General features: G+C 41.3%; 1 protein-coding gene across 2 annotated transcripts in view; it reads left to right on the top strand.

Moving 5' to 3' along the window:
* snx29 (sorting nexin 29) overlaps positions 1–21,454 on the top strand; it is a 130,702-nt gene that overhangs the window by 43,326 nt on the left and 65,922 nt on the right. For both annotated transcript variants that reach the window (XM_069517184.1, XM_069517185.1), the window contains exon 15: positions 20,109–20,215. In XM_069517184.1, the coding sequence (XP_069373285.1) occupies positions 20,109–20,215 (107 nt within the window). The remainder of the gene's footprint in view (positions 1–20,108; positions 20,216–21,454) is intronic.

Genomic DNA, 21,454 nt, shown 5'->3' with positions numbered 1-21,454 from the left:
TTTAGGAACTCGGGAAGCTAAAGTTCCTGAACTTTTCTGTCTCCTACCCCTGAGTTTGGCGTGAACAGCAACTGTTTGATAAAATCTCTGCCTCGTGTGATATCGTCAGTTTGTGATGCCTAAAGGTTCAGTGTGTAGGATTTAGTGGTGGTTTGTATATTATATATGACCTTCAATCTCCTCTTCCAATGTTGTAGACAAATTTACTCAAGCCTAAGGCACCAAAAAATGTTGAAGAGGATCCACTGACTATGTTGATATACGTATCATATGTTATTTTTCCCTCCACCTGCCTCATCTCTGTGCAGTTCCTGAGTGTTAATGGAATATTTTTACAATCTTAACATGTGTGAACTTGCAGGTTATCAGTTTTCTCAGTCAGGATGTGAAAGTGCTACACAGAGTAGATAATTAATCCAGCAGGAATTACCTCGCCTGCTTGTGATTTAAATCCTCATACTTCAATTCTTGTGCTGTAATCAAATGAAATTGCATCATTAAAAAAAAAAACCCCACACATAGTGCCAGGCTCGGAAGAGATCACAGAGGGTGGTGGCTCACCATCCACCCCATGTAGGCAGATTCTATTATACTTAACCATTATACTTAATAGTGTGGGAGGAGCCACCACAGTGATGATGGCTTGTCTGTTACAACCTAAAACACTGTCGGAGGAAATTACAATGTTGCTTGGACCCAGGGGGAGAGACCACACCCCAAACAAAGCAGTGGAATAACAAATATAACTGACAGCAGACATGAGAAACATTAAGGGATGTGGCACAACAAGGTAAAATAGTGGGAACAGAAAGATTGAGCGACTGGTGTGGATGCCAAGGCACCAGCTCTAGAATCAGGACCATGGACAGCGGCCCTGAGTGGGCCATTCTTTTAACTTACTTCTAAGGTGTAACAAAGAATAATGTAGTTTACGCCTTAAACAACTCTCCACCACACAATACCTGCACCACGGCTCTCCAGGCCTACATCTTTTACCCATAGATGGCAGTGTGTCCTTAACACTTCAACTGTGTGTGTTGGTTTGTAATGTTGTGACGAGAGGCCGACAGATACTGACAGGCCTATGTAATGTAAATTTACTGTTATAGCCCACAGGGAAATGAGATGCACACTGTTAGTTTGGAAGGACATCTTGCTCTGCTCGGCTGTGGACTGACCGCTCCCTGTGAGCTGGGATCCACCAGATCATCGATTTGACAAACGCTTTGTCTAGTGACGCTAGTGTAGAAGTAAGGGACGACAAAAAAAAAAAGCTGTCACAGCCTGTTTCTTTCTTTTCTCTGCTTTTGTGTCAAGACGTGGGGTGAAGTGATCTGAACCTGTTGATACGGTCTCTGCAGTGGAGGGATTGTCCGTTATCAAGCGCCATCAACACATACTCATGTGCTTGTACCCCTCTGTCGGTTGTGAAATCTCTTTTCCACCCCTGCCTCGTTTGTCCTTTTTTACTTAGTTCCTTCAATTAAGGCTGCCTTTGTTCCTGAGGCTCATCTGGAGCCAATGGTCTGTATCATTCTCCTCATCCATTATGGATCAGCCACGAGACCTTTAAGATCAGTGTTTGCAGTGTTTTAATAGAGATGTCTTGGTTTTAGTATCCTGTGGAGGCCCTGACGGAGGAGGGGACGTCTGTGTTTGACTGACTGTGACTGTGACTGGAAGAAAAGAAGTTGATAAGTTACTGAAGAAGGTGACACATGTTTTGTCACGGCCGCTGTCCATGGTGCTGATTCTGAAAATGGAGGCGTTGACTTGACTTTTCTGTTTCATAATTTTCCTTTTCCCCCCTCAGCAGCCATTACACCTATTTACACCAACATTATTATATGTACACACTTTTTTTTTATTTGGGCAAACCCACGAAAAACAGTGATTGACTCAGTCAGTAAAGGGGTTTGCCTTTCAGTTTTTCTCGTCAGTAACTGAGAAGCTTTGTCAACGTTCCGTCTTGCCAGTGTTGCATCTTGTACAAAAAAATTGTTGTTCCCAAGATGTAAAGAAGTTTCAAGTATGTCAGGACTGCTTTCAAATAGACTGTTTCTCAAATAAACAGATAGTCAGGCTTCAAATAGACATGAACGTTCATCCATCATGCAAAGCTGTCTGTTTCTCAACTGTCTTAAGCAGGAATAATTTGCAATGAATTCTGGGAATATAATAACTTTTCTTTTCTAGCTAAGCACATGGCTGACTGAGCAACTGTGTCAATCTGCACAGCTCTGTTCACTGAAGCAGATGTGAACAAAGCTTCCTTGGAAAGAAATTCAACACTTAAAGGAAAAAGTCTGAGTCTACCTAAAATAAATAATAAATAAAACAAAACAACCCAAATCCAATGCATGAGAAACAACTGCACAACAGTACACCATATTAATTCCACAGTTGACAGAGCATCAAAGACTGCCTCAGGATAGTTTCCCTGGGCAAATGAATGAAAACACTGTATTTCCAACAGGTTGCTGTGTTCTCCATAAAACTGTTTCCCTTCTTATTGTTCGCTCTGCTGATTTAAAAACCACCAATTGTTTTACTCTGTATTGTAATTTTTAGACTCAGGAAGAAGTCGGCCATAGTTTTTGTAAAACTGTCCAACTCGCAATAAAGAGACTGGCCCCAGGAAACATTTCACGTCCCAATATCTTTGTGAACCCAGCTCCTGGTCTTTTATGTGCTAAAGAGCAGTTTTGTCTAAAGGTCACCGTGTTTTCATGTCTCTTGGCACCGCTGCTGCTTCCACAGTGTTTTCACTGCAGATGATTAAGACAATTAACTTCCAATTTCCACAAAGAGTCATAAACCAAGTAGTTAAAATGTACGGTCTGATTTTAGTACTTCCTCTTGGCTCAGTAACAGTGTTTACAGTGACAGAACTTCTCTTCGCTTCTTCTGTCGTTACTTCTGCCTTTGTATTACACCCTCCATCCATCTATCCATCCATCCATCCATTTTATTCTTCTATCCGTCTATCCATCAGTTTAATCTGTCTAATAATTCCAGAAATAGCTTTCTGTCTGTCTGGAGCTCACATATCTTGAGAACTCTTCATCTTATCAGCTTCACTCGAGGGCCCAAAGTAGTGCAGTATAGAATTTGGTGTTGTTTGGACACGTGATACGTTCAATGTTGTAGCAGCTGCTGCTGGGACTGATGTCGATCATGACAACAGTGCGTCGGCTTCATTAATTTTATAGTTTCAGAAACCTGGAAAAATATTATGTGCTGGGCTCAGTTATGTTTATTAAGGGAATTTATGTTTGATGTATTGATTTATATTAGTATTAAATGATGAAACTGGTGAGTGGCTGTGCTTTGACTGTTGTTGGGAGACCCACGGGGACTTTGCTACATGTATTAAAATGAAAAAGAAGCTTTATCAAATCAAAATAAAGTGACCAACCTTTGCCCTTAAAATAACGCCTTGTTACCTCGATACTGTATATTTGAGCAGTTACTTGACACGTGTGCCGATCAACTTTTACAACTTTTGTGTGAATTCAGGCTGTCATGTAATCCCACGCTGACTCCATGATGTTGAGATCTGGGCTCTGTGGGGGCCACACCATCTGTCGCAGCACGACTTGTTCTTTTGTCCCTGAAGATATTTTTTTTATGACTCCAGTATGTTTTGCAAAACCTAAACTTTGAAAGTAGAAAAACGTTTGACACGATGTGGGAAACATGCACATCTTCCATGTCGAATACGTGTTATATTTAAATCTGAAGAGAGCACAGCACAGGTCTCTCGTCTGGATAACCTTTCAGCAGGTCACTGCAGACTGCAGTCAATAACGCACTGGTACCATAAGAATAAAAAGAAACCTCTGTCCCCATCCCTCATGGCTTTCCTTCAGCTCTAAAATAGGAAATGCCTAAATTACACTTGCTAATAGGCTGCAGCAGCCCCCCTCCATCCCCATCATTATCTTTTTAATTTAGTGTTGGAGACGGAACACATTTCTACTGATACTAAATGAAAGGATTGGTTCTCTGGTAGCTCTTGAAAAATTAGGATAATCTCGTCTCCACTGTTCTCTTCTCCTCTCCTCTTGTCTCCTCTCTTTTCCTTTCCTTTCCTGTTTAACTCACTCATCTGAAACACCTACAAGGAGATCATCTCTTTTTTTTTTTCTTTTTTTTTTAAACACCCCCAAGACAACTCGGCTAAATCCTGTTTTAATGTCCTTCATGTGGTGCGTACACATCAACAGATCATCAAAGTATTAATTTTCAGACATTAGAATAACTACTTGCAACAAACGAGGCAATCACTGAGATGATTTGCAGCCTCCTATGGCCTCAACAGTGTATTTTACATTTTATGCTGATAGTCTGACTTCGTGGGAACTTAACTTTGTTGCGTCACATCACAGAGAAAGGGCAATAATGACAGATAAGTGAAAAGGAAAAATGAATTTTGACGACTAAAATGTAGAAAATTGTGGAAATGCAGTCTTAATTACCGTTGGAGAGATCAATTTTAAAATGTAAAAAACAATGATTCTTTAACTAAAAAAATAATTTGTTGACTTCCAGTGCATCAAGTTCTCACGTTGCTGAATTGATGTCGAAGTGGTTTCACGGGTGTGTTGGTACACGGTGACATACCCATCAGTCTTTGTGGTTTGTGCTGATTGGCAAACATTAGCATGCTAAAATGTAAAAGTACACATTAGAATAAAAGATGGTTTCTGTCGTTTTAGGTAGCTGTTGTCACACTGATGTTTAGTCTTTTCTGGTTCGTCTGGTTTTAATTAGTTATTTGATGCTGTAAAACAGGGTGAAACATCATGATTGACAGCTGAGGCTGACTCGTGATTGGTGAAGTGCATGTATCGGTTTGATCTTGGTACCGCGGCTACACCCTCTGATCGCTACTACACAGACTCTGGCTCCAAGAAGGCAGCGTTTGTATCCAGGATGTTTTGGCTTCATATCTAGATGTGACAGGAAGTTGCGCCGTCTCGTTCATCTTCATATAAAGTCTACGCTCATTTATCAAAATAGATACATTTTCCCCTGAGTACATTAGACGGGTGCCACTGACACAATGTCATTTGTTAAACCAGTGTAACACTCCTGTATTACTCAAGACTTAAGCTCTCACAAGTTTCTCAGTGTTTTCTGTCAAACTGGCAGTGGAGTCGCAGCATGTATGTTTGGGCAACGATCCACAGCAGACGGCGAGATGTGCTCTTTTGTTGCTATGGCTTCACGTTAACACGAGGACACAAGGAAATCAGCCGCTGTACACCTGTAAATGTCAGGCCAAGGTGTTTTCTGGCTGCATACTTCCATTTTTGTCTAGCCTGCTGATGTAGGGACATGAATTCTCTCACGTTGCATTTAGACCTGCTTTCTTCACTCTGCTCAGCACCTGCTTCCACTGCGGTTTGGTAGAGAGAGGGAGAATCATGCACACCGCTGCTGTGAGAGCGAAAGTGATTGCCCTGACCAGAATTCGAACTCTCCTCTCCTTTTTACGTTCCATGAGGATTTTAACCTTTATTTAACAAGGGAAGGCTGACTGAGCAGACAGCTCTTTTTTTCAAATACTACTCACTAAAGCTTTCTTGCCCATTGCATCCAGTCTTTTTGTGCATGGTTTTCTCGCACTAAAGGAAACCTGTCGGTACTTTTTGAGGTGCAAGATTGCCCCTTATTAACTTTTCCGACCCAGATTTTTCCATTTTACCCTGAATTCATCCTAAAATGTCTTCTTAAAAGTCTCTAACAAGCTCCATGCACCTAACTTCCAATTGTGCTTTAAAGTTTTTACTACAAAGGTTTTCACATAATGTAGATTGTTAGAAGTTGACCTCTGTATCCTTTGTAATTAGTCACCAGCTCTAAATGGTAGTCGGTCAGTGGGAGGCTCCAAACAAATGGTCTGTGTGATTAAATTGGATATTAGGAGCACAGGTGCCCTTTAACAGCACAGAGGCAATTAACACGACAACAAAACAGCAACTGATCGACTTTCTAAAATGGCAGTCAATTAACAGAGCTACGACGCTGCCTGGTGGGAGAGGTGGGGGTCGGCTGCTTTCGCTTTAAGTGACGAGAACAGAACAGACTTTAGCTGGTGGCTGACATTGTCAGGAAAAGAACAGAAGGAGATTACAGGTTGTCATTTGAAGGAGTTTAGAGTAAATCATCATTTTAAAGCAAAGCTTATCAAAACAACTTTTGTGAGCCATGTCTGTCCAGGCACACGATTCAGGTTTAATTGTCTCAGAAGAACACTGAAGAACAAAGCAAACACCTGGTCAGAACAATGTAAGATGCTATAAAGATTTTTTTTTATATTACGAGAAATGTCTCCAGGCCTGCTCTCTCAAAGGTTATTTATTCTCGGCTTATAACAGTTGAGGCTTTTGTTCAGTTGTTCAGCCATCTGTCTCTGTGTAATATCTCCTGTCAGAATAAAGAGAAGGCCAGATTGATAAACATGGATTGATTCTTATTCTTGAAAATTCATTTGAGGTCTCTCTGAATGCTATTTAAGTTTCCAGCGCCTTGTATGGTGCCTGAAAACATGAAGCAGAAAGAACATGGACAATGTGTGTCTGCATGCCTGTGTGCCTGTGGAGCCCGTTCTGTTTACCTTGAAACACAACTTCAGAGAAAATGGTGAAAAGAAGAATCTTCTCACAAATGCAAAAGAAAGTATTTACCCCCGAGATGTTTAAGTCACATCCTGTTTGGAAGTAAGAACAGTCAGGACATGACCATGTGTGATTGTATACTTTCCTACATGTAATGAAGCCTCATAAGCTTTTCTGGACTTTACCCGCAGTTTACTTTTCACACATGCACAAAAGTGGGACGCTTCACGACAGCAACAACAAGGAGGGTTGGAAGCAGAGAAGGGTTTGTTTTAGGGAGGAGGTAAAGGGTAAGGAGTGGGAGGAGGTAGGTGAAGGGAGGGCAGTGGGAAGGGGGGAGTGGGTAGGGTATAGGGGTGAAGGGGTCAGAGGTATCAGGAGCAACCTCCACCACTTTCTCTCTTCTGTGGGAAGTCCTGTGTGTTTCGTTTGCAGGAAGTATAATGAATTTTAGAGGGGTGGGATATGAAACATTACATTCTGGTGCGGATCTGGATCAGGCAGCAGGGTTTTTTTTTTTGCGAGATTTTCAACTTTTTTGTCGGTTTCTATTTCTTTATTAAATGTCTTTAATCCCAAAAAAATCAGGTATGTTTAAGAGACTGAAACTTTGGTGCAGAGGCAAATACAAACACTGATCAAGTGAATTTGAATGTGGGTTCATATGTGGCTTGTTGGGCCTTGGTGGCGATATGTGCTCTGCTGAGTGCCATTCTAGTTTTAAGTAGACTGGTTTACAGTTTGCGTGCTATTGGTCTCGTGAATGTACAAATTCTGTCACGCGCGAGTGTCAGACTGCGTGAGCGCTCGGTGAATGCTAAACAGGCTTTAATAGGTTGCAGCAGATTGAGCTGTGATGTTTTCTTGCTGAGACGTTTTGGGGTCAGAGACGTTTTTCTCTCTCTTATTCTTCTAATAATCGCTTTGATCATAAGAGTAATTAGGTTTTCGTTTTTCTCCTGCTCGAAATCCGTGCGGACAGAGTTACCTGCTCAGACACACACATTCCTCTCGCTCTGTCTCCTCCTGTAAAATCTACCTTTAGAAAATAGAGAGATAGTTGCAGCATGCTGCAAAACAGCTGTCGGGTCAAAGATTTAGAGGAAACTTCATCTTCTTAATGCACGCATTTAATGTGACTTTTATGAAACTGCGCTTCACTTTGCCGAGCCAGGAGACAAAGTGATAGTCACTCTCTTGAAGCTGCTGCACTAACCTGTTTGTTGAATAGAGCTGGGCATGCTGTGCTCAAGGTGGAGACTTATAAAAACCCAAATTCAATTACATAACCCCCCACAGTGTGTCGTTCCCCCTGAGTCTTTTTATCATAGCGGCACAATCATATCATGCAGTGAAGCTGGATACGAGTGGAGCAACCTGGCAAGTTGGAAAGTTGGAGTTTGTTTTATTTTTGTTAAAACCATTATCTTTTCCTGGCTGAAGAAATCAAAACAAAAACTAAATCATACAGTTTTCCCTTTTCTTTTTTTTTGTCTGGAACTCCATATTATGCTGAGGTGAAGTAAACCAAGCAGAGAGAAGACATTTCTTTTAAAATATGTCGACAAAGTCTGGACCACCATAGCAAAATGGTTTATTTTTCTGCTGCAGACAGAGTTTTAACACAATCGAGTTTCCCCTGTGGAAACTTAAGCCATCAAGGGTCTAAATATACACTGAGTGGAAAAAAAGGTCTTCCACAGGTTGCTGTTTTGGATTCTGTACGTGTGTTTGTGTCTGCGAGTTTTACTCTTTGTTTGCATGTCATGTGCATTTGTGATAGTGACACGTTCAGACAATAATCAAAATTCTGTTCTCAGATTATGAGCTTGTATAATTAAGAAATGTATGTGTCTTTAAATTTCTTATAAATCTTTATTAAACCAATCCATAGTTACAATTACAGTTAAACAATAACAATCATTTTTGTTACTTAATTATCTTAACAATATAAGGAAAGGAAGAATCACTCAATAATATTGAAAAAAAAAATCATATTTCCAGAGAATTGCCTACTGAGTACTGAGTTTACCCATAGTCTCCCTCTCACACATGCACAACACAGCAGGAGGTTATGTGCACACATTCATGGCGGAGAAAGGAAGCTACATCTTAACTCCGCTGTGGAGATCATTTGATTATCTTAACAACACACAGACACCGGTGTCGGCTCTTATCACCACAAACTCTCTTGACGCATTCATCGTGTCTTCTACGTGTATGACACCCTCTTTTTCGCCGGGAGATATTAGTTTTCTTTTTTTTTTCATTTTTGCATCTGTCGCGCATTCGCAGCTTCATCGACCCCCCACTCACTCGCGGGGAATCCAGCAGGGATCCCCTGCTGTGTTCTCACATTGACTTCTCCTGGATTTCTACGGGCATTATACTGGGAGGCCAGGTGGAGAGGGTCCACATAGACTGCAGAGCATCTCACTCTGATATTTGTTCCAGCTCCCCCTGCAACCCTCGAAGGGTAAACGTCACAGATAAAGGATGGATGTTGATGTGTATGGCGATAACATTTTCCAATTCCTAATATATTGATCGGCCACTACATAAGCAATGTCCTTATCGTTTTCATTGTTGCACGCTGCTTGCTGCTCCCTGTGAATGCTCATGTAGTGCTGAGAGGTGTGAAGGCTAAACAAAGGCTGAGCACTCCAGATTAGAGCAGATGATAAAATGAAACTTTAATAATGCCCGCAGGGAAACTGGGTCACTGCAAAAGTGAGGAATGGGAGATGATAATAGAGCAAATGGAGACTTGAAGATAATGCAAGTAATTACAAGTGAGGAACATACTGTGCTGAGGGTAACACACAGAGTGGGTCAAGATGGGGCATATTTGCTGGCAGCAGCTCGGAAACGCGATGCTCGCTTGGACCGAGCGTAGAACATATGCTCGAAACATATGTTCAGAGACGTGTGCCATCCGCATGGTCACATTTACAGGTTCTTTTTAATTTGAACTGTGAACTGTTTAATAAAGCAGAAAAAGCCTCACAATGGGCTTTTAAAAAAGAAAAAAGAAACGAACAAGTGATGGATGAACGTACCAGGTTGCAGCTTCAGGTTCCACTGTGACAGGCACACTCGTCCAAACAATGAGGCTGCTGATTTTGATCAGTATCGCAGCAGACACGCAGTTTGATTGCAGGCTGAATGTCTCATTATAACATAATCAGATTTAATGGTCTGAGGCCGTAAAAGAGCGTCGGATGAACTATATTGATCCTGTCAGATAAATTGGGTCATTGCAGTAACAGCTGTAAGAGGTGAATGTTGGAGGACTTAAAACAAACTCATTTTCTGATTCTCGGTTGATCCTTGAAGGAGAAATGAATTCTTGTAGGAGAAGAGCTTTTGGCTCCCACTAATCCTGAATACTTATTATATATAGTATGTATATATCTATATAGTACATCATATAATTCAGATAAAATTAAATAAACTGTAAAAACAATTTTGATCCCACTGTGAAAGCATAAAAAGGGATACTTTAATCAAATTAAATAAAAAAACAGAGAAGTTGTAGTGAATATATATATTTTTCACTGCAGACAGAAATATTATTTGTAGAGAGACACACTTGAGTAAAGTGGAGTGGCACAGGATGATTGTGTCACATTATATACTGTATTTTTGCTTCATGGATTATATGGATATAGAATAGAAGTATAGACTGTATAAATGTAAATGTTAATTTATTCATACATTCTCAAGAATACCTTATAGTATACTTGTGCACACAGTATGCAAGAAATGGATTTAATCAATGGTTTTCGTACATGAAATGTGTACAAACAGACTTGTTGTGATGTTGTAATATGCAATCATGCTTCCTCCTTATTGACTATTTTTATATTTTTTATGTTAGACAATCACGTTCATGAATAGTGTATGACAAGCAAATGGATTTAGTTTGCATGAAGACAACATGGAGTATATTTGAATTTGTACTCACAGCATTCTTGAATACAAGATAACAACTGTACATAATAAGGAATCAGGGAAAATATTCAAAGCCAGATATCTCATTAATCCACTAAAGATACGCTTTGTTTTATAAATAATATTTATATTTATTCAATTTAGTTTGTGCATTTGTAATTGATGCTACAATTCTTCTTTTTTGCTCATTTAATCATCATCATCATCAATCATTATTCTTGGCCACAGGGAGGAGTTGACTGTATATTAATAATAACATATTTCAATATAGTCACCTTATAAAGTTAATATGCCGAACATTTGAGCAAACAATTGCCCATTTTGAATTTCAGAAAATGCGGAGCAACGTTAACATTCATTTGCGGTTGTGTTACAGACTGAATTCACTGCTGATGGAAAATACCTGCAGTTTATCAGTGTTATGTGGGGGCAGAATCAGTCAAGTGTTTTGAAACCAAAATAATTTAATTAAAGATGATAAAAGGGTCTGTCGAGCTGAAGGGAACTGCACAGTCAGGGTTTTCTCAATGGATTCATCTCGACATTAACCCCATTTCTCATTACACATATTTTTCCCTTATTGATCTTATGTAATTGATACATGCAGCGTTAAAGAAGGTTTAATGGCTTTGGTTGTGGAAATTGCCTCGAGAAGAATATCAAACTTGCCACTGCTGAGTCTGTTATTATTACCAATATATGATTGACCTTTCTCACATCTTTATCATCAAAAAAATCTGATCACTGGTGTAAAAAGATGGTTCCTTGCCTTTACTAATGTTCTGCATGAGTCATAACCATCTTCTGCTGCTGGTACATCACCAGGCCTGTGGTATATGTCCTGACAATGAACGGCTGTCCACCAGTATCTGATTTGTACCTCCTCTAAGTTATTTTGTCTGTCTGTTAGCAGGATTATGCAAAAACTAGTGATTGGATTATACTAAACCTTTGTTAGAAAAGTTGGGTGTGGGCCAAAGGAAGAACCCATTACCTTTTTGGACTGGATTCATTCTTTTTCACTTTATTCAACATTGCAAGATTAGGTGTTTTTTGACATTGAAAATTATTTAGAATATTTGGTGCAGCTTGATCAGTTTTAAGAGGACTGTCGGGTCGTTGCTGAGGTATATGCTGAGTGTCATTGTAGGTATTTGCTTGTCTGTTTGCAGGATTACTGAAAATCTACTAAACCGATTTATTTTTAAACTTGGTTGAACAATGGACCAAGGAGGAACCCATTAACCTTTGGAGCAGATCTGAATAAGGGGGCTGACCAAGGTCTTTTTTTCATTTGGTTAAGAAATAGTGGTTGTGTGCACTGTCCCCTCAAAGCAAGATGGTTCCCGGTTTCAATCCTGGTTCGACTGGGGTCTTTCTGTGTGGAGTTCGCGTGTTCTCCCTGTGGGTATTCCAGCTTCCTCTCACAGTCCAAAGACATGCAGACAGGTTAGTTGGAGCCTGACTGTGAAAGTGGTTGCTTGTCGTTGTGTGTTGGCCGTGCAATAAGCTGATGACCTGTCCACAATGTACAGTACCCTGCCTCTCGCATAATGTCAGCTGAGATTGGTTCCAGGTCCCACCAACACTAACCCACTGAAATGGGAAAGCGGTATAGATAATTGATGGATGGATGGATATAAAGAACTAATGCAGATTTTTGTGAAAAACTTCAGGCATCCAGATTTTATATTATGTAGAGTGCTCTATGAACAAGTGAAATTTGGATCTGGATAATTATCCTGATGTCTCGGATCTCAATAAATTCCATTGTGGTGGCAAAGTGGCCAATTGCCTTTGGCTGAGGCCTGCACACAAGTACAAGAGTTCAATCATGACATCTTTAACATTTCCAAAAAAAGGATTCAGGTTTCTAGTCAGAGTTATTTGTGACGTACTTTGACCTGTTGTTCGGTGCATGAAAAAAGGAAGTATTACTCTTGGGCGAAAAAATGGCTTTCAACCACTTTTCACCTTTTTTTTTTTGATGCTGGGCTGCAAACTGACTGTGGTTTGGTCGTGATAGATGGTAGAAAGAGGTGGTTTGATGTGATTGGAGCTATTCTGGATACCAAGAACAGACGAAAAGAAAAAGCTCAAAGAGAACTCCTGGTATGAAAGTGGAGCATACACACAAACAGCTAGATGGTTTAAAATGATAGGCTTCAATGTGTGTGTGTACATGCTATATGCTGTATTTATTTGATAGTTTACTCAGGAGAGAATCTGATGATTTTATTCTTTCTTCATGTGAAATCACTAAATCGCTGAACTCAAACTCCACGAGACGCTGTTCTCTCACTTTACACATCTTTTCCCATCGTAACTGGAGCAGTTCCTTTCATGGCACGTCAGACAGCTCAGGGATGCTTCAGGGTACATGTGTATGATTGTGTGTTTTTGTGCAAATTTGTGCATGTGTGTGATCAGCATGCCTGAGGTTCTCCACTCGTGATCAGCAGGGCTGGGACACAGCTCCTGGATTGGAGCCATAAAAAGCGAGGAGAAGGGAGATTTCCATAGCTTCTGCCTTGTCTGGGAATGTAAATCTTGGGCTGTTTGTTCCGAGTAACAGGACCAAGCTGCCCCCCCACCCCCATACATAGACATACACATTCTCAATACAGGCGTGTGGACTGATACACAAAGGCCTCAGTTATCTGGAGGAGGGTCTCGCAAGAAATGAACTATGGATGATTAGAAAATGAAAGAAGATTGCTTTTGATTAGCACTCGTTAATTAACTCCGCCTACCGCCTGCCTGCTCCCCCGGCAAGCCCATCATCAATGTATAGTCTGACTGTGTTATTAATTCAACTTTGTGTGTGTGTGTGTGTGTGTGTGTGTGTGTGTGTGTGTATGTGTGTGTGTGTGGGTGGGTGTGGGATGTAGGCTATTGTCAGTGCAGCAAAGCACAAAGATATTTTTTCCTGTTCTGAATTTTGATGGTGTTGTTTCATAATGACAAACAGATGAACCGAAACCTTTTAATTTGCTTTGACGTCGGTCTTTGTGCTCGGCACTTACCTGTATGTGTGTGTAAGTGCATGTGTGACAAATTGTTTTATGCATGTTTTCATTGATATGCAATGCGGCTGGTCTTCACAACATGCATGATCAGTGGACTACTGTGACACCGCAGCCCAGTGCGCCGCCAAATGAAATTGATTGGAAATGAATGATTGATAAAGGGGGGAAAGATGAGAGATGAGAGAAAGACAATGAGGAGGAGGAGGAGTGATTTAGGAGCGAGAAAGATTTCAAAGGGAGAACGAAGAGAAAGGATGAATGAAGGTTGCATAAATGAGCAGAAAGTGGGGGAGCACTGCAGTTTAGAAGAGAGATGCAACTAAGACAAGAAAAAAAAGAGATATAGATGGAGAAGACTCAAGTGAAGAAAGGACATGGTTTTAAGTCAAAAGAGATGAAAGAAAGTAATGCGCACAAGAACAAAGCACGAGAACAAGAGCTGGGAGGGACGGAGCGATTTTATAAGAAGATAAGATATGGAGGAAGAGATTCACAGGAGCCCCAATTTCACAGTAGGTAGAGAGAGCCGGGGGTTTGTGCTGTTATGGCATTACAAGAAGCGCTTCACTTGATTGCGCATTAGTCCTATTGTGGTGGGAGCCCAGCGCATGTTTTATTTAGCAGGCTCGCTCGGTGCTCGGCTGCAGCAGGGATGGACATTTGTTTGTTCTGCAGCCCGCTGTGTGCTCGGGGTCGCCGGTGCAGAGCCACGTCTCCTTACTGCTAATGGACGGAGCAGCATTAGTCAAGTGTGTCAGCCTCTCCCCGGCTTCCTCCACACCAGCACCGATGTTATCGCCCGTCCAAGCTTCTATTTGGAAGTACTCTCAGGCTTTTCCTGGTTTAAAGCCACATGAGTGATAGATTCGCTCGGCGGTATTCTTGGCCTCCCCCTACAGGTGGGATGTGTATGTACAAGTTTCGGCCTTAGCCTCCCAATGCATACAGCTGTACTGGTATGCATATATTTATTGACGAGCTAACGAATGAGAAATTAGCAACCTCAGAAGTCAAGGAACCATGAGTTGTTTGGCTAACTTTGCTAGACCTCATTGAAATACTTTTACCTGCTTCTGATGATAAACTAGCAACAACTTCACTGATGCAGCCTAAAGTCAAGCAAGCAGAATGGTAAATGGTCTGTATTTATTTAGCGCCTTACCAGTCTTGGTGACCACTCAAAGTGCTTTACAGTACAGTTTCCCATTCACACACACATTCACACAGTGCATCTATGGGCAGCACTTTTTCTATGGGGGCCATTCAGAGTTCAGCATCTTGCCCAAGGACACTTCGGCATGCAAATGGGGAAGATTGGGACCGAACCTCCGACCTTCTGGTTGGAGAACGACCAACAAAAAAGCTGAATTAATGACTTGTTGAATTCAATTCAATTACAACAACACCAGTTCAGCATCTGTCCTGTAGCCTTTAGCCTCTTCAAGTGAAATATACTCCAATATTCCTTTGTGTTCAGTTTCTCGCTCGGTCACTTTCTCTTTTCCTCTTCGTCTTTTCCTCTGACAATGTCCACTTTTATGGCCCTGCCACGATGTCCACACTGACAACAGCAAGCTAGTTGTCTCTTATAGCGAGCTGCGAGCTCCAGCTCTGATTGTTGATGTGTGACGTATGTCATAAAGCAGGTCATAATGTTCCAGCATGGTACAGGAGCGTTACATGGTTCTCTTCCAGGCTTCCAGGGGGCGCTGTAGCAATGATAGACATTCCATTCTCTCTGTTATAAGTTTGTGTACCATCAAAATTATTTTGAAGCAGTTATTTCAAGGGTATAAATTTCGTGGTGGTACTTTAATAGAAGTCTTCCCATCTGCTTTTCTTGAGCCTGATACAGAAATGGTTGAATGTGAACAGGCTGCTATTGTTAACGCTCTTAATAAGGTCAAACTCAATTAAGCTGTCACCTCTCGTTTCTAAACCCGACATTCCAGCTGGTAGCAACAGCCGGCCACCAGAGCGAGGAAATGTGTCAGCTTGTTCATTTTTCACCCTGTGCCGTTCTGGTCCTGGTGTGAATTTTTCTCTTGAACTCCCGACCTGCAGATTGTGGGCGGTTTTCAGCAGCTTGCCCTCGACACCCCGAGGCCAGAAAAAAATGGCGGAGACTCTTCAGACAGCAGTTTGTTCTGTAGCGTGCAGTGATGTCCATCAGAATAAGTAGATTTTCATTGTGAGGAAAAACAACAACATGGAAAAATCACTGAAAATTGAAAGAACGGCTGAAGATCTATCTTATTAAGCTTTCAGTCATGAACTCAAATATCCAGAGCAACGGACATTTGCGTTTTCACAGCCCCTTAAGGAAATATGTGTCTGGACTTCAGTGCATGTCTGAAAACAACTTCTCTGACCTATCTCACAAATGGTGAGTCATTCTGATGTCACAGTTACATGCTGTTTGCAACAACAACAAAAAAATTATCTGAAGGAAATATGATAATTATGTATGTTCAAAATGATTGTGGTTTTACTTGAAACTGAAGAATAATCGATAATACCAACAGAAACAAGTTTGCATGACACAAACATCACAAAGAACAAGAAATCAGAGAAAAATAATAAAAATAGACATGAATTACAGACTATTTGTCTCAATTGTTTAACAAACTGTGACGTCAGTCCCCAGTGATCATGGCTTAGTGTTCCCAGTAAAACATGGACTGGCTTTGTGTCCAAAAACTGTTTCACAACTTCACCAGGTGAAATCATGAAACACAGAGTAGACCATGCCACGGGGCTCTCACCACAGCAGCCAGAGACGAACCATTCAGGTCTAGCTGTTTCTGCTGGACATCTAGCTTCGCAGCTCAGTCTCTGTCCGTCACTGTCCTGAGTGTCTTTTTGAGGCAGCTCCACCGCTGCCTTTTAAACCTGAGGATCAATCAGCTCACAGTTCTCACCTGCACTGATTGATCCTCTGTGGTGCAGGCGAAGGTGCTCTCCCAGCCCCCTCACCTCCAAACACTGCAACTCAAGCAAAAGTGAAACTTCATTGCACTGTTGTCCTGAACGATGCTCGGCTGGGTTTGTGTGTGTGTGTGTGTGTGTGTGTGTGTGTGTGTGTGTGTGTGTGTGTGTGTGTGTGTGTGATCTCTCGGTGGACTACCTCGCTAACCTGACTCATTATATCACACACTGTGATCATAAGAGAAATGTCTCTAGAGGTGCACACACACTCTGGTAAAAACCACGTGGGAGCTCACTTCTGGGAATGGGACATACACACACATACACAAACACAAATTAGCACACTCCGATAAACACTTTTATGAAATGACCTGCAAGTCTTTCTGCAGCTGTTGGATGTGTCGTACATAACCTGGGACATATATATATATATATATGTATATACACACACATTATATACACACTATATACAGAGAAAACACACGATCCTGTCACAACAATCCCTAAGCTTATCTTTGGCCCATCAGTAGCACTGTACTATACTTTACACTTCCATCAGCAACACACAAACACACACACAATAACAATGCAACTATATATGAAAGTGAGAGACGTACACACAAAAATGAGCAATAAAGACGGTACACAAACACGGAGGATGATTCCGATACCAATTTACCTCACCTCTGAGTTTTTCCTCCCCTGAAGTTGGATTTGTGTTAGCTGTCACATTGATCGGCTCTTAATAATGCAGCGTGCAGAGGGTGTGTGGGCGAACAGGGCGACGGTGGGGGATGGGTTTGGCGGGGAGACACAGATGTTCCTGGCTCTAGGAAATTGTACAAACAGCTGGTCTGTAATAACAAAACTAAGTGAGCATCACTCCCCAGCAGCTGCGTATGTGCGTTAGAGTGAATGCATGCGTACATACAGTTTTATATACGTGTGCACGGTCTGGTTTTTTTATGTGTGCTTCAGGTATTACTCATGTTGTGGGGACCTAACTATGTTTATTAGTGACATTATGGGGTTTACCCTCCTTGTAGGGATAAAAAGGAAGTCCTCAGTACATGAATCTTTGAATTTTAAGACATTTTATTTAAGATCAGGTTAAGGTAAAGGTTAATCTAAGGTTAGAGGTAAGCAAGTAATAGATTTGGTTAAGGTTGGAGTAAGTACCCAGGAAATCAATGTAAGGGGGTAGGGTTAGCTGTGTAATGACCACTGAGGTCATGGAGACGTGTGTGTGTGTGTGGGTGTGGGTGTGGGTGTGTGTGTGTGTGTGTGTGTGTGTGTGTGTGTGTGTGTGTGTGTGTGGGGGGGGGGGGGGGGGGGGGGGGGGGGGGGGGTGTGGTGTGTGTGTGTCTGTGTGTGTGTGTGGTTGTTGGATTTTTGATAATTCCAATGAAACTGGAATAATACAAATATTTCAGGAAGAAGAAGAGGAGCCATACATGTTGAAGACATAGAAAGATGTCAACTTGGAAATACAACTAAATATGAGAGCTCTGGATGATAAGAGCAGACGCCGGCGTCAATGTGCTGTACAAACACAAACACCTGATTTCAGCAGCTGCATTTACTCGTCCTGCCTGCTGCAGGCTCTACCCAGGCACAAACCCTCACGTGAATCTTCCAGTGGTTTTCTTGTTGCTGTGAACGCATATGACTCAGACAATATCCTGCTGCATTCTTCATATGAGAAAGGCAAAGTCTGAAGACAGCTTTAGAAATATGTTTTCATAAAAATGTAGGGTCTTTAAAAGCTCATATCCACATGTTGACACCAACTCCCACTCAAGTTTGGCCTGAGGATTATTTATGTTTGCTTGCTGCGTTTGTATGAACATGGAAATTCAAGCCTGTTTTCGTCTTTGTATTGACTTTGTATGAAATCTCATGGTGTGAAAAATTCACCTCCTGGTTGGTGTGAACAGCTCCTTTTAGTCCTCCTTTCCCTCTCACTGTATGATTTCTCCTCTAAATAATTCTCACCCTCAAACGCGATGATTTCCACGGAGCTAATTGAAAATGTGTTGCAAATGTGCATTATTATTATTATTAGCTTCTCTGATTTCGTCCATCCTCTCATCAAGTGTTGCCTCAGCATCAAACCAGCTGGGTACCAAGCTGCTCCGTCTCTTCTTTGTGTACCTGTACCTGCCTGTGATTCACAGTAGCTCTTCCTCCTACGATGCAGTATATGTGGAAGTACAGTGAGCCTGGCCCCACTCTGTCTAGACATACAGACACTTGCTCAGGCTTCACCTTTTATCTCCTCTCAGCCCAGCACTATGCTGTCTTTAACTTCTGCTCAATGAGCCGTCACCACAAGTTTGTTTGAGCTCTGCCCTGCAGATGGACATCCTGAATTTCTCTTGTCTCGTCTCTCTGCCTCCTCCTTTGCTCGGTGTGTTTGTCTAGGTGTTAGCTGTGTGTGATGGCAGCAGAAGAACGGCATTAGTTTGATTTACCTGAGATGAAAAAAACAATCCATCCTCCACTCACCCCTCTGTGAAAAGTTACAAGCTTCCACTTCCAAGTTTTGCAGTATGTTTAAGTTGGAACCCGATTAGTTGATGTTCCTGGTCTCAGAAGCGACGCTTTAGGCTGCGTCATGATGACTTTAGCTGATTAGTGAGTTACAGTGCTGCAAAGAAACAATAAACTTTGTCTCAACACAAAGTCAGAGTAGAAGAGGCGATGGTGAGGGAAGAGTTTATCATCTTGACAGAACGGAAAGAAGTTTCCTCAGAAAGAAAAATGTGACTGCTACAGCGTTTTATATTGTACGTTAGGAGGAAGTGTGCATCTTGGAGGATTTGTGTGCTAATGTGTGTATTTCAGCGGTTATGAGCGCGTTTCCTTCTTGGCTATATGTTTTTTATGACGTGCAAGACTCGTGTCCACTTCAGTGTGTTGACATTGATTTAATAAAATGGGGATTTATGGCTCCTTCCTGGCTGGTAATGTGTATATTACTATTATAGATCTGCTGCTCCCTGTGTATTTTTCTCTCGCTGCGAAAACAAAAGCATCAAACAGCTGCAGGTGTCACAACACAACACACCAGAGGAAATAATGCATAACTTACAGAAACCCACTTTCACATTTATAATTGTCTGTGTGTTTGTGACCTGTTATAGTATTTTCTGAATAGAGATTTTTTTCATAATCATCTGAGGTAGACTTACAACAATCTACGAAATTGTGAAACAGTGTCAGGTGCTCCTATAGAAGCTGCAAGTTTTTTGAAAAAACTTATATTTGCGATGTCTATTAGGTGTAATAGTGACTTCTCTGATTGGGAGACTACACAGTTACCATGGAAATGTTTACCACAACCGTAAAAATCATGTCAGCCATAATTGGATCGTTTAGCGTAACATTATCTTTACCATAGAGCTGCCATAATTTCTCTTTCCTGCGTTTTTCTTAGAGATGAGGAGAAAAGTTAAATGGGTGAAAATCACTATAAGGTTAAATCACTGTAACAATGTTGAAAAGAGGTAACTGTTACACTGTGTGTCTAAATGTACCTGTGTGCTCTCTCTCTCTCCTTCTGGTTCAGCCCTGTCTATGTTGCCGTCAAGTGAGGAGCAGACCCCTGTGCCCCAGAATAAGTCAATGGGTGACATCGAGGAGCTGGCTGCCAGCTATGAACGCAAACTCATAGAGGTGAGTGCCGTCTTTCTCTTTGTTCCTCATTGTGAATTAGTTCTAATACCTAAGCCACCATTGTGTGTTCCACAACTTCATCAGTCTCATATGGTCACAAACCAAAGCACTTAAAAGAACAGCATTATGGGGAGTGTTATCATTTACTTTTTGATGAATTGTGACTTCTACTTTTCTGTTTTATATGAAGGAATTATTTGATTGTATATAAAGATGGACGATAGTCTCAACTTCCTCCAACTATCAAGAAATAAGTCCAAAATATGTCTTATACAAAAACTGCCATGTTGTGCATTTGGAGTCAGAGTCTGTGCAGTAGCAATGGGGGATGTAATCGTGGTATTGAGGTTCCAATGATAGGACAGAAACCATCTTTGACTTTTCAGCTTGGTCCATGTGCCACCAACATGGAGGATGTACACTGCAGCCGGCCACTAGGGGGTGTTTGAGACACCTTGGCTTCTCTTTATGGAGCTGTTATGTCGCTCATCTTTAAATACAGTCTATGTAGTAATTAAACAAGTTTTAATTGATGATCGTAATAAATAAATGGTAGACTAGCTGTTCCCCCTTAGTCTTATGCTAAGCTAAGCTAAGTGGCTGCTTGCTTTCACTCCGTAGTCTCACTACACTACAGACACAATTATGATATCAGGGAGACACCACTGTATTTGTTTCCTTGCTCCTTTAGCCTTCGGTGTCTTTGTGAGAAAATTTCAACCACACAAATCACATTAATCCTTGTTTCAGACAAGGTTCTTCAGTCTATTCAGGTTTGTCTTGTTTGTTGAGGCTGATGAAGAAAGGCAGTTCAGAAAATAACTGTTCATGTCCAACTTGCTGCCACAAAATATAAAAACCAGTGTAGGGGCCAAAAGCGGTGTTTGTCGACATTAATTGAATTTACATGTGCTAATGATTTCTTAATATTTCCTGGAACTTTACTTTTAGTACATTTGGCACATTAACATGCAGAGTTAAAGAAAGAAGAATAAGATTGAGTTTTTCGGCCTGTGAGAGCTGTGCAAGGAATGCAAAATTCTCACCGATCCACTTTATCTAAATAAAGCAGAGAATTGTCTTCTTCAGTTGCAATGATTCAAGCTCTGGTTCTATTGTTGCCAGAGCAGGCTCTTCTCAAATACATTGATTGCAGTGCATGGTGAAGCGCTCTAATAATTGGACATCAGGCCTATTGTTGCCAGCTGCATGAGCGATGATGGGGGCTGTGTCCAGTTT

Source organism: Paralichthys olivaceus, chromosome 21 (assembly GCF_024713975.1).
Source record: "Paralichthys olivaceus isolate ysfri-2021 chromosome 21, ASM2471397v2, whole genome shotgun sequence".
Taxonomy (NCBI): Eukaryota; Metazoa; Chordata; class Actinopteri; order Pleuronectiformes; family Paralichthyidae; genus Paralichthys; species Paralichthys olivaceus.
Note: the sequence above shows the minus strand (reverse complement) of the source record. Positions and strands in the feature narration are given on the sequence as shown.